At 40.9% G+C, this 17,594-nt stretch overlaps 1 protein-coding gene across 2 annotated transcripts in view; it reads left to right on the top strand.

Annotated features, from left to right (window-relative positions):
* The window catches only part of GYG1 (glycogenin 1), a 37,840-nt gene extending 21,347 nt beyond the window's left edge, over positions 1–16,493 (top strand). The window contains exons 6-7 of one of the 2 annotated variants that reach the window (XM_017856554.1): positions 12,718–12,937; positions 15,620–16,493. In XM_017856554.1, the coding sequence (XP_017712043.1) occupies positions 12,718–12,937; positions 15,620–15,793 (394 nt within the window). In that variant the 3' untranslated portion in view covers positions 15,794–16,493. The remainder of the gene's footprint in view (positions 1–12,717; positions 12,938–15,619) is intronic. The other variant, XM_017856556.1, reaches the window with a different exon arrangement.
* The last annotated feature ends 1,101 nt before the right edge of the window (positions 16,494–17,594 follow it).

Raw genomic sequence — 17,594 nt, 5'->3', positions numbered from 1 at the left:
ATTTATTTTTTTTTTTTTGAGACGGAGTCTCGCTCTGCCGCCCAGGCTGGAGTGTAGTGGCCGGATCTCAGCTCACTGCAAGCTCCGCCTCCCGGGTTTCCGCCATTCTCCTGCCTCAGCCTCCCGAGTAGCTGGGACTACAGGCGCCCGCCAGGTCGCCCGGCTAGTTTTTTGTATTTTAGTAGAGACGGGGTTTCACCATGTTAGCCAGGATGGTCTCGATCTCCTGACCTCGTGATCCGCCCGTCTCGGCCTCCCAAAGTGCTGGGATTACAGGCTTGAGCCACCGCGCCCGGCCGCAGTACTTTTATTTTAACATACAAGAAGCAGATGGAGCAGAGTTGAGTTTTGAGGAGTAAGACAGACTTAATTTGCTAGAACCTTGGCCTTTCTCGCTCAAGAACCCAGTTGATTTTATATCTTCCAAATGAATTGCCCCCAGAAAACCAGTTTGAGATCTAAATTACTGAAACAGGATGGTTTTCTTCTTCCTGGCTCCATGAGTGAGTGCTAATTTTGGAAATCCCCTGGGTTTATTGTAACCATAGAGAAAATGACACACTGGGAAAGTTGGGAGCAACTCCGTCCATCAGCCAGATTTCAGCTGACCCAGGGCCAGCCGGAGATGCTGCTGCTTCTGTGCACCTCGCTCTTGTGGGGTTCAACTCCACGTTTCTGTGATAAGGCTACTCAGAGCCATGCTTTGTCTCGCCCATTGCTGCCTATTGAATATTTAAACCAGATCAGAGAACTCATTTTCCCTTCCCTCTGCCAGAAAATATATTTGCTTTCCTTGTGGAGACCCATCCAGAGACAGTTTTCCTTATATTCTTTTATATTTGGGAAAGACTGAAAAGGTACAGGTAGTTACATTTCTTTTTTATTGTAAGTTAATATAAAATTGTAGTCCAAATGTTTTTTAAATGAAAGTAATCCATTACAAGCATTTCGGTCATCATTGCTACTCTCCAAAGATCCCTGTGAATTTGAAGGCCCACCCTTGGGTTCAGAATAACCTTGGTGGTCTACAGGACTAAGTAGCCCTACAGTATGCTGGCCTTCCCTTCCCTAAGACAGCATGAGTGGTGGCTGGTGGAATCAGAGACCATGGAGTGGTCTGGAGCAACTTCGGCTTCATGGAAGAAAGAATGGAGTGTTTGTCTCACCAACTCCAAATAAACATGTACTAGGATATCCCCAAAGCAGTATTTAGACACCCCAGAATCTTAGAGTCTTGGATATCTAGAACATTGTGGCCTTTGGTCTTACATGAAGCTTCAGCTAAAGGATGCCCTGGTATAAAGCAAACTTAATATGAAATTAAGCCACAAAGCAGCACATCTAGTGCCTTTCTGTCTGTACCATTTGGTTACAACAAAAAATAAAGGAAACAAACTTTAATAGTTTTATCACTTCGAATGACTACTCAAATACAAAAAAACAGAATTAGTTTTTTTTTTGTAAGGGAAGATCCTTTTAACACAGCATAATTTGAAAACTAAAATGTTTGGTTTAGTAATTTTTAAGTTAGTTTGTAGTATTGCATCAGAAAACAAATCATAAATGCATTTCATTTTTTTGAGACGGGGTCTTGCTCCGTTGCCTAGGCTAGAGTGCAGTGGCACAATCACTGCTCACTATAGCCTCGACCTCCTGAGTCAAGCGATCCTCCTGCCTCAGTCTCCTGATGAGTAGCTGCGACTACAGGCACGTGCCACCATGCTCAGTTAATTTGTGTGTGTGTGTGTTTCATAGAGACAGGGTTTTGCCATGTTGCCCAGACTGGTCTTACTCCTAGGTTCAAGTGATCTCTCACTTCAGCCTCCCAAAGTGCTGGGATTATAGGCACGAGCCACTGTGCCCAGCTCATAAATGCATTTATTAATAATATTTTTGAAAGTGCCTAGCATAATGTTTGGGATATTTAGTAGGTTTCTTAGGTTTTAATAAATAAGTTTTTTTTTTTTTTTTAAGTTTTCTCTAAATGAAGGTTTTGTTTCATCCAGATAGCATATACTTTGGTTTGTGCATAGTACTGCAAACAAAAAATCTTATTAGTCTTTTAAAAATCGTTTAGTTCCATTTTTGCTTTCTATTATATCCACTGACTAAAAGCTGTCTGGGAATCTCATGTTATATAAAACACACCTTAAAGCAGAGAGACAGAATTCTCTGGTATTGCTTCAAACCACTACATAAATTAATTGGTCAAATTGATTGAGTACAAAGTCTCATTCACCCAATACTTTCCATATAAATATTTTGTTTTACCCTTTACTTGAGTTTAGATATGACCAGAGACCTGGCCTAATGAGAATTAAATGTTTTTTCATTCATTTTACTCTTTTGAACATTTCTGAAGATATTCATATTTCTTTCTTTTTTAAGAATCAGACTCATTCACTAAGACTGTATCAAACCTATTTATCAATATTTTCCCCAAAGAAATTAAACCTTTAGTGTCGTGAATTCTATTGTCCCTGTGTAGTTCTGATTTGGTTATTTTTCTTCGCTCCCTAAGACACGTCCTTGGCTCCAACTCTCCACGTAACTATTGTTATTGGAAGCCATAGTCTGTTTTCATTTCTTTTCACACTCATACATATTCACTCAACCTTGAGGCTGACTCAAAGAGTTCAGGTCACTCTTTTTCTCCAGCCATTTGTTGGCCTGCTGGTCATTCATTTGGTTGGCAAACCTGGAGCATGTACCTTGTGCCACACTTTCAGGTCACTCAAGGCCTCAAAGATGAGTAAGGGAGCTTGGAGTTTAACCCACTTAGCCACTGCTTAGATGTACAGTTTCTTGTATGGCACATGGCACAGTCTGTCATGGTTTGAGTGTTAAGAAGAAGAATCAAGCAGTGGTTGCACAGATGTCTTGTTCCCTCTTTCTTGGTGATAGTGATGCATGTTGGGGCCCCATTTCACAGCGTGGCTGTCTGGTCATTCTGGCCTCATCTGAAGTGTTTATCTCTATCAGATGATCTGTCCTCAGATCTCACTGCTGCATATTCTGGTGCCCTGCCTAAGTCTTTATCACCAAGAGAAAAGCTTCCATATCAGACCCAACCCAGCCTTTAGATGCTGCTCTGACAATAGCAAAAAGGGCACAAGGAGTGAGATCGCATGGGCAGAAGTCTGGGTGAGGAATGCTATCTCAGTCGAAGAGAGAGCTCATGGGAAGTTAAAGGTATGAGGACTGCGTGGAAGAAGACATAATTTCTTTGGAAGGCCAAGGAGGGTGGATCTCTTGAGGTCAGGAGTTTGAGACCAGACTGGCCAACATGCTGGAACCCTGACACTACTAAAAAAAAAATACATATATATAAATATATAAAAATTAGCTGGGCGTGGTGGTGCATGCCTGTAATCCCAGCTACTCGGAAGACTGAGGCACAAGAATGGCTTGAACCAGGGAGGTGGAGGTTGGAGTGAGCTGAGATTACACCACTGCACTCCAGCCTGGGTGACAGAACAAGATTCTGTCTCTAAAAGAAAAAAAAAAAAAGACATAACTTCCTCAGAAGTCTCAAATCTGTGGGCCACAGACTGTATTTATCACACAAATATGTTTTATTTCTGCTACACAGAATTTTTTTTTTAAACTTAATTGTCAGTGCTTTAAAAATTAGGGAATTTCACATAAAACCCAGGTTTCCAATATCTTTGGAAAAATCAGGTATCTGGTAGGATATGTCAAATGTGACTGTTACAGGTTTGTGGTCTAAGTGACTGGAATGATAGAGTTACCATTTCCTGAAATGGGAAAGAACATGGGGGAAGCAAGTTCGTAGGGGTAGGGATTGGTCAGAAATGAACAGAATGTATTAGGTTTTAGATGTATAAAGTTTGAGGTGCATATTACCATCCTAGTGAAAGTATGAAATAGCTAAGTAGAGATAAAAGTCAGGAGTTCCAGAGAGAAGTCTGGAACATACGAGAGTTGTCAGCATATAATGATACTTGCAGTCGTGAGACAAGATGATGTAGCCAAGGGAGTGATTATCAGTAGACGAGTCCTGAGGATTGACCCAACGGTAGGAAGATAATAGGGACAAGAGAATAGAAGAATAGGAACAAGAGACAGCAAGGCAAGTGGGAACCCAGGGAAGCGTGGTATTGCAGAAGCTGAGCAAGGAAAATGTTTCAAGGAGGAAGGAGTGATCTGTGTCTGTATCAGATGCTCACAGATACAGATAAGGTCAGATATGAAGACAACTGAGAATTGGCACTGGATGTGGAATGTGGAGGTTCCTGGTGACTTTAGCAAGACGACGTCTGTTGGAGTGGTGGGGGAGAAAGCCTGACTGAAGTGGGTCCAGGAGAATGAAGGAGGAGAATTAGAGGCAGTGAATGTAGACAGCTCTTCTGAGGCATATGCTCTAATGGGGTGGCACCTGGATGGGACTGTAGGTTCAAGAGAGGGTGGCAGTGATTGTTGTGTAAAGATAGATGTCACCACAGCATGTTTTTGTATTGATAGGAATGATGTTGGGGTTGGGGTCGGTGACATTACCAATGCAGAAAACTGAGGGGAGACGCTGGAGTGATGTCCTTGGATAGGTGAAAGGGGATGGCACCTAGAACACAAGTGGAGAGACTGGCTTCAGATAAGAGCCAGGACAGGCTGGACGCAGTGGCTCATGCCTGTAATCCCAGCACTTTGGGAGGCCTAGGTGGGCGAATCATGAGGTCAGGAGATCGAGACCATCCTGGCTAACACAGCGAAACCCCATTCTACTAAAAATACAAAAAAATTAGCCGGGTGTGGTGGCGGGTACCTGTAGTCCCACCTATTCAGGAGGCTGAGGCAGGAGAATGGCGTGAACCCGGGAGGCAGAGCTTGCAGTGAGATCGTGCCCACTGCACTCCAGCCTGGGCGACAGAGCAAGACTCCGACTCAAAAAAAAAAAAAAAAAAAAAGAGCCAGGACAGTTTATCCTTGGTAACATGAAGGAAGGCAAAGTGTATAGGCACAGATGCTTGTGGGCAGGTGTTATGTTTTGGCTGAATGAATGAATGAGCAATCAGCCAATAGAGGTTAAGAATGACATGCTACCTCCACGAGAGTCTCTCTAGTGGCTGGTGTTGTAAGTCCTTCTCTGACCTGGTCCGTGAAGAGAGGCCAGCCTAGAAGATAATGTTGTTGACTAGGTCCTAGTCTAGGTTATTAAAGTCTGGGTTCGAGTGCTGACATTGTTCTGAGTTCCAGGGTATTACTGGGAGGATTAGTTTGCAAGGCAAAGAAATTGGGTGAGTGTCTGGTCAGTTGTTTGCTGGGGGTAGCAGCTCTCTTCTAGTGATGGGATGTGCACCCTCTTATGTTCCTCAGGCCCCACCTCAGCAAGTCCACTCCTCGTCCATGATCATCCCCACTCTTTGGTCACTTGGGTTTGTGACTCCTAACTTAGATTGTGAGTGCGGGAGAGAGGAGAGGTGTGCAGTTGGTTGTGGGAGAAGGGCTTGTGTGTGGCTCTGCCCATGTGTGCATGTGAGTCTGAGAAGGTGCATGATCGTGAGTCGCAACATAATAGAGAACATGAGCCACAGAAGCAGGCAAGAGGATGCTTGGCACTGCTGCTACGATTCCCAGAGAGGTGTCGCATAAGCAGTGCTGTCTTTTTCTGTATCTGATTGAACAATGTACATAAAGAGCTTAGTGAGGAGTAAAATTGCTCCTGTGTGTGCTGTCATAAACCAGTTCCTTTTCTGTTCTAAACAGTTCTGTAGTCTCATCTACATGTTACTGGCTGTTTCTCAACTACTAAACTAGTCATGAAAATTCTATCTGATCTTTTGGTAACATCAGGTCACAGGGATAATTTTAACGTCTAACATAAGCAGTATTATTGCTGGCTTGTGTTCAAACTATGTCTTGTGATCTGGACGACCCTTTTGAGATTCTATCAAGTTAAAATTAGAACATTTATTTTAAGAGATGTATGCAAGCTGAGACAAATCCCCATTACTGGGTCAGAATGAATGGCTCTCAGAAATTTACAGACAATTGTGACGTGTACCCAACTCTTTTTTTTTTTTTTTAATTCCTGGCTGGTAGTTTAGTGATAAGTCAGGGGAGTGAGTCAGTGAATCTTAACGGTTATCCTTACTTTGGGTTGAGGTCAGTTCAACGCTATCTTCTGACATCAACATTTCCCCTTCTTATTCATTGGTGGAGTATTTTGCTTTTCTTTCTTTTATTTAGTTTTTTTGTTTGTTTTGTTTTGGTGTTTTGTTTGTTTGTTTCTGTTTTTTGCTTTTTGTTTTTGGAGACAAACAGTCTTGCTCTGTTGCCCAGGCTGGAGTGCAGTGGTGTGGTCTTGGCTCACTGCAACCTCCGCCTCCTCCCGGGTTCAAGTAATTCTCCTGCCTCCGCCTCCCAAGTAGCTGGGACTACAGGCACACGCCGCCATACCCAGCTAGTTTTTTTTTTTTTTTGTATTTTAGTAGAGACAGGGTTTCACTGTGTTGCCCCCACTGGTCTCGCACTCCTGAACTCAGGCAATCCTCCTGCCTGGGCCTCCCAAAGTGCTAGGATTACAGGCGTGAACCACCACATCCAGCCTCTATTTTGTTTTTAGCTGTGCAATGTAAATTCTGACTAACTGCTTGTTGCATTTGGTGGGAGAGATAAAACACTAGAAAAATATCCTGGGTTACCCTTTTATAAAGTGTTCCCCTAAATTTGTATTTAGATTAACTTAAGAAGTAGTTTCTCCTTTTACTTATGACATTTGGCCTTACTTCATTTTGATATGGTAATTCTCTATTTTCATAAATGACTAAAGGGTAAATTGATTATGATAGAAAATGATATTTTAAAGACATTTCTCAGAGAACAAAGTTGAGACATAAAAATAATTACTTGAAATTGAAACTCTAGATATGAAAACAGACTGGTGTTCAAAACCTGTTGCTCATTCTTTTTATGTATGATGTGTCTTATAGAGCCAGCCCTTTAGGTTCCTTTGCTGTGTAAATAACTGTTTAGTTGTACAATTAGAGCATAATGAGAGTTAAAAAGACTCCTAAACCTTCATATAAGGTGGCCATTGTTGGGTCCAGGCAGAATCCCTCATATCAAGCCAAGTGCTGCCCTAGGTGAGTTCTAGGAACATACTTGTGATATGACTGCCTTACACAAAGTTGCAAAATCTGGCTTCACTTCCCTCTTACCCTCCTATCCAAGCCCCATTTTTCCCCACTTAACAGCTGCCTTATTTCTCACTTTTCTGCCCTCTTCCCACCCTCAAAGGGCTCTTGGGCTGGTCCAAACCTCCCGTGTTCAGTGACTCATCCAGGCCTGCTCTTCTCATAAAAAGCTGGTCCTCTAAAACCTCCGACCACTCACTACCACTGTCCATTTCCATAGATATTAGGTGTGTAACAGTTTGATGAAAGTAGTATCAGGCCAGGCACGTAATGTCAGGTTCACACCTGTAATCCCAACACTTTGGGAGGCAGAGGCAGGTGGATCGCTTGAGCTCAGGAGTTCAAGAACAGCCTGGGCAACATGGTGAAACCTCGTCTCTACCAAAAAAAAAAAAATTACAAAAACTAGCCAGGCATAGTGGCCTGTGCCTATAGTCGCAGCTACTTGGGAGGCTGAGGTGGGAGAATTGCTTGTGCTTCAGAGGTTGAAGTGCAGTGAGCCGAGATTGCACCACTACACTCAAGCCTGAGTGACAGAGTGAGACACTGTCTAAAAAAAAAAAAAGAAGAAGAAGAAAGTAATGTCAATACCTAATGCATCTAAAAGCATTTCCATTCCTTACTGGACAGAAAGAGGGCTGAGTATAGCCCATACCCATGATATCTGCATCCTTCGCATGATTCCTGTATGCCCCAGAATCTCTCTTACCTCCCCTCTCATGCTTCTCTGTGCCTTCACACCCCTGAGTCTGTTTCAAGTTTGCCACTCAGTAAACTGTCCCCAACTAATTTTTAAAGAAACCTACTTACATCCTAACACTTTGTGATTTGTTTCATTACAATGTGGGTGGCTGTTGGGAGGCTACATCACTGTGTAGTACTGCCCTCCACAATCCTGCTCACCTCTCCTGTCTCTCCCCACTCACCCCCTGTCTTGCTGGCACCCAAGGAATTTCTTGCCTTAGGGCAGAAAAAGCAGTCTCACCCACATGTAGGACCCCTTAAGATCCCAGTTTCTACTTTAAACAGTCTTACCAAGGGATTTCTTAAAATAAAAACTGCCCTGTCTATGAAAGGACTATCCAGCGGATGCAGTTTTTCACTTTGTTAGAATAGGTAAAGAAGGTAATTTGAGGAAGGAGGATCCTTCCCCTGACCACAGGGAGTAACAGATTTAGAATTAAAGAGATACTCAGAGACATGGATTCATAAAGGTAGAGATCAGTGCCTGAGCCACAGAGAAATGCAGGGTGTGGATTGTTTCCAAATGGTGTTCCTGTTGACATTCAAGAGGAAGGCCATAGGCCATATGGAGAGGTATTTAACCAGCATGGAGCTGGTGTCCAGGAGGGCTGCAGAGGCCTCTTGAACCAGTCATGTGGAGGTCCAGAACCAGGCTGGGATACAGACGGAGCTAGAGGCTCAGGTGTATATTCTTGCTTACAGCAGAGGGCAGTCCGTGTGCAGGTGGATTGGAACATTGTGCCCTTCCTCTGCATGAGCTGTGACACTCAAATCCAGAGACAGGAGCTGGGTAGGCCCTTAGACAATATCCAGCACAGTCCACTTGTGAGTCACCTGCTGATCTTAAGCACCACCCATTTCTTGTTGTTCTTCCCTTTTTTCTTTAACCTCTGTTGCAAACTGCATCCTTCTAAAAAGTCTTCCTTCAGTCTTCTTGAATGCTAAGTTGCTTACTTCATAACATGCTTTCCTATTGGTTGCTTTCTGTTGCTGGGTCCTTAACTATACTTGGGGGATTGCCAGGATTCTTAGGCATACCTTTTCCACTTTCATATTAACTGTCCATCGGCAGGAGTTAATCCATAAATTAACAAATGTCACTCTCAGACAATACCCTTATAATTCTGGGAGTGTCTTACAATAGCAGCCTAGTCATGGCTAAGAGCCTTGGCTCTGCAGCCAGACTGCTTGGATGGAATCCCAGCCTTGTCACTCACCAGCCATGGGATCCTGGACAAGTTATTTAATTTCTTCATGCCTTGGTTTCCTCACATTGTCATTTTGGAGATTAACTGAGTAAACCAAGCAAACACTAACCAATACCTGTGATATATGAATATTCTTATTATGAGCTCTTATTACTACTGCTTAGTCATTAGTGAACTGTCAAGAGAACAGGTTAGAAAAGAACAGGTTAGAAAAGAACAGTTTACATTATATTCATGTTTTAACTTATATTAATTAGTATTACTATCATGCTATGACTGTGTATGACATTTATATTAAGTCTAGGCAAATCATGGGCAGTTAGTTAAAACAAGAGATCAAAAAGTTAATACAAGAGGATCTAAATAGGTGCTGTGGCTCCAGGCAGGGAAGTTGAGTCAGGAGGGGTGAATGTCCGAGGAGGTGGAAGGAATATCTCATTCTTATGCGCTCTATTTCAGTTTTAGGCTTATGGGTTTGTATTGCTAGGATGGGGCAGTGCCTTCCCTCCACTCTGCAACACAGGAGTCAGAGCTCTGTGATGGGTTCCCCCATCCTCATTAGAACATTTGTTGAAGGCAGTCATCTGACTCTTTTCCATGCATTGTCCCTGCCCCCACTTCCTGCATAAAGCCACCTCTGAAAATCCCACCTGCATTAATTGCTTTGGAATTTCAGTAGCCCTTAATGTCAGTACTGCCCTGATAGCCCCAACTTGTCACCTTGCTTATTTTTATGCAGATGACCCATCTTCCTGTTTGAACAAAAGCCTTTTGGGGCCACACAGTGAGCATAGTGCCATATGCATAACAGTTGCTTATTTAATCGATAGCTTTATCTGTGCACAAATTTGGGCATCAAACTTTACTCCTACTCTTTTTATCCTTTTAAGGATTAAATAGAGCAAGAGTGTTGTGTGTGTTACATATACTATGTGTATAAAATAAAGAGTAAGCTTGGGGATACCAAATATCCTCTTCATTTATCAGAAGAAACAAACCATGGAATGATCAATTAACCTTAAGAGGAAGGAGCTTTACAAATAGGCTGCATTTTTCTTGCATGCTTTTTGGAGCAGCAGCAGCATGGTAGGATGGTAAGTGCTCATGCCTTAGCGGTAAAACCATGTCAGACCCCATCTCTGCCACTTAATAGTTGTATGACCTTGGGCATCTCACTTCAGTCTCTCAGAGCCTCAGTTAACACATTGGTAAGATTTACCTTGTAGAAATATTATTATTCCCCATCATGTCCTTAAAGAGTTTGGTCTCCAAATATAGTAAACTCTGATGATAGCTTTTTAACTGGTTCCTAAGTTTCTTTTTTTTTTTTTTTAGATAAACTTTAGGGGATAGGAAGGGTTACATGAGTTTGTATTATTTTGATCAGTATATCATGCTCACGTATCTTGGTTGCCTGTAGTATAAATCTACTGAAATCTAACACTTGAGCGCCCAGTACCTGAGGTTCTGTCCCATTTTACTTTTCTTTCCCTACTCAAAGCTTCCTCTCTGGCTCTAACAGAGGATACCTGGTCAAGCACACAGGCGCTCACCTGATACCTGCCGTTGCCTGCCTGGAATTCCCTACATTATCATCAGCTACCCGGATCACATCTGCTGTATAAGCTTGCAGTCACATCCCACTATCTTAGCACCTCTGCTCCCGCTGAAGCTGGATAGTGCCCTTCCTGCTGTGAATTCCTGAGCACTCACTGTTCCTATTTTTGCTTTGACTCTTGTTACATTCACGTTTGTTTTTTGTTTTTATATACATAGATTTCCTCCCAGCTAGAACAGGATCACACTTTACTCCTACTCTTTTAAAGATATTCTTTATTGTGAAATGGAGCATATATACAAAATAATACATATTTAAAAATGTGTATTGTTTAAAATATCACCCAAGTTAAGACATAGAACACAACCAGTGCCTTAGAACCTCTTTTTGTCCCTCCCCAATGATAGCTTCGCCTTTCCCCCAGAGGTAACCAGCATCATTAAATTTACATTGATTATAGTTTTCTGATCTTTAAACAGTACCTTTTTTCTTGTTTTGCTTTTTTTTTTTTTTTTTTTTTTTGAGACAGAGTCACCAGGCTGGAGTGCAGTGGCGCAATCTCGGCTCACTGCAACCTCCGACTCCCTGGTTCACGGGATTCTCCTGCCTCAGCCTCCCGAGTAGCTGTGATTACAGGCATATGCCACCACACCCAGCTAATTTTTGTATTTTTAGTAGAGACAGGGTTTCACCATGTTGGCCAGGATGGTCTCCATCTCCTGACCTCATGATTTGCCTGCCTCAGCCTCCCAGAGTGCTGGGATGACAGGCGTGAGCCACCGTACCCAGCCTGTTTTGCCTTTATATAAATGGAATCGTATATATGTAATTGTTTGACCCGTTGCTTTTTTCAACATAAATGTCTTAAAATTCATCTTTTGCTGCATGATGTATATAGCTATAGTTCATTCATTTTTAGATTGTATTCCATGCTATGAATATAGTAGAACTTTTCCTTTAAAAAAGATGACTGTATAACTATAAAGTCTCAGTCATTTTCAACAATAAGCAAATATTTCTTATATGTTGGTGGGTTGGCTAGGATAGCTCTGAGGATCTCAGCAGGGTTTGGAGCTAGGCTACAGGTTTGCTCCCGATCTGTTCCATGTTTCTTTTTTCTGGAACCAGTAAGCACCCAGACATATTCTGCTGGCAGAAGTTGTAACTTCTCAGAGGGTGAACAGAAATAAGCATTGCTTCTGTAAGTCACACTGTCACTTCTGCTCATATTGTCTTAGTCAAGTCAAGCCATAGGACACGTCCAACATCAGGTGGGAAAGTGTTCTCCCCTGAGGAGGCTGGGAGTAATGTATACTTGCTGAGCAAAAATCTAATACAGACATTTGGGTTGTTTCCAGTTTTTGACTGTTTGAAACAGTGCTGCTGCTGCTGTGAACATTTTAATTATATCTCTTGTTGCACATACACAAGCATTTCTTTAGTGTATATGCTTAGAAGCTGAGCTGCTGGATTGTACAGCATGAGCATTTTTAACTTTACTAGGTAATACCAAATACTTTCCAAGTAGTGTGCCTGTTCTGTCCACAATGGATTGGTGCTTCAGTGTTGCACCGAACCAATACTACATTTACATTTTTTGTATGTATTTAACACACAGCTGAGTAAGTACTTTTAAAAGTATCTGTCTCACAGTGTCAACAGTGAACTCAGTTTGATCTTGAACCCTTACTGCAGGATGGAAAGTACGCTGTTAAGGCCATAGAATAGGGAGGCCAAGGCAGGAGAAATCGCTTCAGGCCAGGAGTTCAAGACCAGGCTGGACAACATAGCAAGAGCCTGTCTTTACAAAAAGAAAAAAAAAAATTAAACATTAGCTAGGCATGGTGGCCTGTGCTACTCAGGAGGCTAAGGGTGGGAAGTTAGAGGCTGTAGTGAGCTATCATGCTACTGCATTCCAGCCTGAGTGAGAGTGAGACACTCTCTCTTAAAAAAAAAAAAAAAAAAAAAAAAAGACAGCTACAGAAAAGTGCTGCTTATCTTTTTGTCAGTACTCAGAATCCACTAACTGTTTCAACTTGCGTTCACTTGGCAGGTTTGGTGCAAGTGCCAAAGTTGTGCATTTCCTGGGACGAGTCAAACCATGGAATTATACTTATGATCCCAAAACAAAAAGTGTCAAAAGTGAGGCCCATGATCCGAACATGACTCATCCAGAGTTTCTCATCCTGTGGTGGAACATCTTTACCACCAACGTTTTACCTCTGCTTCAACAATTTGGCCTTGTCAAAGACACCTGCTCATATGTAAATGTGGTAGGTTCTGTTTCTTTTCTTCAAATCATTTAATGCTGCTTTTTAAAAAACTTGTTGTATCAATAGAGATGTGGAATATTTAGCAGCATTTTAAACAGAGATAAATAAAATTTTGTGGAAAGAAAATGGTAACCATCTTAGAGGGGAGAAACGTTTACCAGCAAGAAGTAGCAGAAATAAACTGTGTGGTAGATTTCCTTAGATCCGAGAACATAGTTTTTTAAGAATTTTCTATATATACCCGTATATTTTAACTCTAGAATTCTTAGCCCATTCTCCTCTGAAAAGATTTTTAGATTATTCCTAAAGTAGTGATCTATAAAAATAACACCCCATTGAATGTTTTAGGAACTGCAAACATTTAGATGTATCTACTTTATATTTGCCATCTGCTTAGAAGAATGTGTTTTCAGTGAAAATCACAATATGAACATAAATACTTTTGTAGGATTATTTTTATTTCCTATGTTTGTACTCCTAAGATTACTATAGGGTCTTGAAAAAGAAATATCTTTGTAGGAGGGAGATGACATGTTAACATTTATAACAACCCTGTTTAGCATATTTTCTGACTTTAAAGGTCTTATGAAAGAATTGGAGGAGGATGAGGAATGAAACTGTTACATATTCAGATATAAATAAGAGAACAGAATGGGGAGATTATAAGAGATTATTCGCTTTTCTGTGGTACAAATTTTAGCCATTTCACTTACTAGCATTTACTAAGATACAGAAAGGAGAAAGGGAGAAAGAACTAACACTTGCATTCTTACTCTGAGTGCTTTATATGGACCATGACATAGTATTTGTACAGCAGTGGTCCCCAACCTTTTTGGCACTAGACACTGGTTTTGTGGAAGACAGTTTTTCCATGGACCAGTATGGGGGATGGTTTTGGGATAAAACTGTTCCACCTCAGATCATCAGGCATTAGATTTTCACAAGGAGCATACCACCTAGATCCTTTGCATGCACAGTTCATAATAGAGTTCACGCTTCTATGAGAATCTAACCACCTCTGATCTGACGAGAGGCAGAGCTCAGGTGGTAATTCTTGCTCGCCTGCCACTCACCTTCTGCTGTGCGGCCTGGTTCCTAACAGGCCATGGACAACTACTGGTCTGTGGCCTGGGGGTTGGGGACCCCTGTCATACAGTACTTAAAACCACCTGGCACATCGTAAATGCTTAATGAAAGTTACCTTTTCTTAACCCTTAAAACGACTATATTAAGTACTATTAGTATTGTTAAGTAAGTATTATTAATATTTCCTTTTATAGGTAAATTAACCAAAGCTTAAAGAAGTTATATAACTTGTCTTAGTTATGTAACAGACTAGTCAAGTAGCAGAATGGGCTTCAAACCCAGGTCTGAAGAGACTTATCCTTATGAAAATCTGAGATGGACTATGCTTAAAAGTAGCCATCTACAGCCCAGAATTAAGATAGTACCTTTTATGGCAGATGAAGGGAGAGTTATACTTTAAATGCTAAACTGTTTTAAGTTATGTCCAGTGTACTTGACCTGACCTCAGGGGCCTCTCTTTTAGGGTATAAATTCACAGCCCCCCTGTTGTGAACAGAGGACTCTGGAAATGCCTCTGTATCATTACTGTTGCCAAGTGCAAGGCAAAGGCAGGACTATCCAATGGAAGGCCTTATGTTGCCTCAGCTATAATGCAATCCTATAGACCCAAACACCTTAAAGTTCCACTGAACTTAAATACATACCTATATGCTTACATATATATGGTAACAAAAACAGTCAAAACACTTTTTCCACCATTTTCTCTGTTAAAAGCAATACTTGTCTGTATTCATTTACCTTCCTTTTTCTCTGCTAAGATTTCCAGTACCTTTGCACCTTAGTACTTTTTGAAGGATAGCATTGGTAAATTTGTGGTACATGTGAAGTTGATCACCCATCTACATGTAATGAGAATCAAATTTAATGTAGACTAGGTCTGCTCTGTTTGTTGCACATTTACCCTGTTCCTTCTGCAATATGAGGGCTGGAATTATGAACCAAGGAAAGGTGAAGATAGGAATTGAAAGATGTTCAAAACTAAGCAAATTAAATTAACAGAAGCTACAAAGAACAGATGCTACTTGGTAATCCAAAATGAAAGCTTGAACAAGCAGAGAAGTTTGGTACCTAGGCTCAAACTAGTTTAACTTTCCTTCTTATAATGTGATAACTGAGTATGTGTTGCGGCTCTCTAGTTAGGTTCTTTCTGAAATGTAGCCTGTTGGGGTATCATTTTGTTTAAGTTCTCAACCTTTCAGAGCCCACACAGATTGAGAATTTATCTTGAGACTTTGTGTTCCCTTGCGCATCCATCTTACACTTTCTAATGAACTGTTTGCAGCTTTCAGACTTGGTCTGTACACTGGCTTTCTCTTGTGGCTTCTGTAGAAAGGTATGCAGAACTTAAACATTAACCCTAATTACTTTGTTCTCCCAATGTTTTCACTGAGTCAAGAAGTCTTCATTTTGTTAGGAAAAAATCACATAATCTTTATATTTTTGTGTCTTTTTTGTTTGTTTCATGTAATACTTTTCAGTTTTTGCTGCTTTGCATGATGATTCATCCTGGCTTTTCTCACTGTCTTCAGTTTATTGCATTCTTTAAAACAGTTTGATTTTCAGCTCTCATAGAGTGAATTATGCTTTCCTTTCTAGGAAGATGTCTCAGGAGCCATATCACATCTGTCCCTTGGGGAGATCCCAGCTATGGCACAGCCATTTGTATCCTCGGAAGAACGGAAGGAGCGATGGGAACAGGGCCAGGCTGATTATATGGGAGCAGATTCCTTTGACAACATCAAGAGGAAACTTGACACTTACCTCCAGTAGAAACACTGCATTTTTCTGTGAACACATTCACTTCACAAGCCTTGTTTCTGATACTTAGTATCTAGAGCTGGGTTGAAAAAAGTCTGTTACAGTTGCTAGAGGTTTTCATTAAAACTTACCAGATGAGAGGTATTTTTAGGATAAGAGGTGAGAACTGGGCAAAAGTTGTGAAGCAGCAATTCTGTTATATGGACAGTGTTCTGCTTTGTAATCCTATTTAGCTTGTTTCAGAAATTCTTTTGTTGACTGCCAACATACAAAGTAAGGAAAACTCAATATTAAGCTATTAAGACAGCTGTATCAATTCTTAAAATCTGCAGAGCCTGGTTCAAAGTCAGTCACTCCCTTCAGAAGCAGACATGGCATCTGTTCCTTGCTTGCTTGTTGGTTGTGCCTACCTTTCACGAGACCTGAATCTTAGAATTGCCCAGTGCTGCCAGTGAGTGATTGTAATTCTGCTTTCAGGTAAAGATAAGCTATATTAACACTGCTGAGTGATTCATAAACGTATCAGCAAATACCTTTAACCCATTTTATTTCCTGGTCTTAGTGTCTGAAGATTCTCACCAGTTTTCTATGTACAGTAAGGCAGCATGCTAAAATGCTTTTGTTCAGTTCTGTATATTTGAAAATAGCAGCGTGTTCTCTGATGGTTACCTGCAGTGGCACCCTGTACAAAAAATAAAGACTTATTGCTGTATCTTCGTTGTTGAATTAAATTAAGGAATCTTACCACACCCTTGAACAAATCTATTAGGGAATTTTCATAATTTTGGAATTTGTCATAGTCTTAAAAAAGTGTAAAGCTTGACATTGGGATATATGCTTTAAAAACTGGTATCTATAATTTCAATCTAATTGTTTTTCTGTGATGGTGATGGATGTGACAGATCAGAACAAACAGATCAAACTTATATCATATCATTCATACTGCACCTCCCTATTATGGGTATTTAGCTATTTAGAATATTTTAACCTTTAAAGTCATTCCTAACTGTCAGAATCAGTACTGGGTCCAGTGCCTACTAGTGTTTTATTGACGATTTAAAATGATGGAATGGAAAAGCATATTTATTAAATTTATAGATCATCCTAGGTTGTAAGAGATGGCAAGCTAAAGAAGGTGACCTTTTAAAACTAAAATGAGTGGTCAGAAATGATTCTATGGAAGAAAACAGGACAGTTAAACATGACAGGAAGAAACTTTAGAGGTTTGGGCAAAAGCTGCATAGCTTTTGTGACTTAGCTTTCAAGGTCACCCTCCTTACTCATACTGGTGTGAATTAACATACAAGCATATAGACAGCTTAAGTCAAGAATGGTTGGGGCCACCTTGAAGGCTATTACCATAGGAGCTCAAGAAGAACCTGAGGCTTTACCTAGAGTTATAAAATATTAAATGATAAATGACTTCTGAAAATAAACTAGCTATTTGGACTGGTGAAGAATGAGTCACTATTGATCTTCAAGTACAATGAAGCATTTACCGAAGACTGACTTAAGTGCCTCCATGTGTCAGGTGCTGTGGCACAGAGACTTCTCAAAATAATTTTAGCTAGTCAGAGGTCTTTCTGGCTTCCGAGTCCCTGGTTAAGATTAACAGAACAGTCTTCAGATAAAAAATGTCTTATTTTTGTGGACATTTAATATGCATTCAACGTTTTTTCTATTTACTACCCCGTTCATTCTCTAATTTTTACACAGTAGCATAATGAAGCTCTAAGGTGAAAAGCTGACATAATTTAAAATTTTTTTTTTGAGACGGAGTCTTGTTCTGTCACTGGGCTGGAGTGCAGTGGCG

Source organism: Rhinopithecus bieti, unplaced genomic scaffold, assembly GCF_001698545.2.
Source record: "Rhinopithecus bieti isolate Rb0 unplaced genomic scaffold, ASM169854v2 scaffold_42565, whole genome shotgun sequence".
Taxonomy (NCBI): Eukaryota; Metazoa; Chordata; class Mammalia; order Primates; family Cercopithecidae; genus Rhinopithecus; species Rhinopithecus bieti.
Note: the sequence above shows the minus strand (reverse complement) of the source record. Positions and strands in the feature narration are given on the sequence as shown.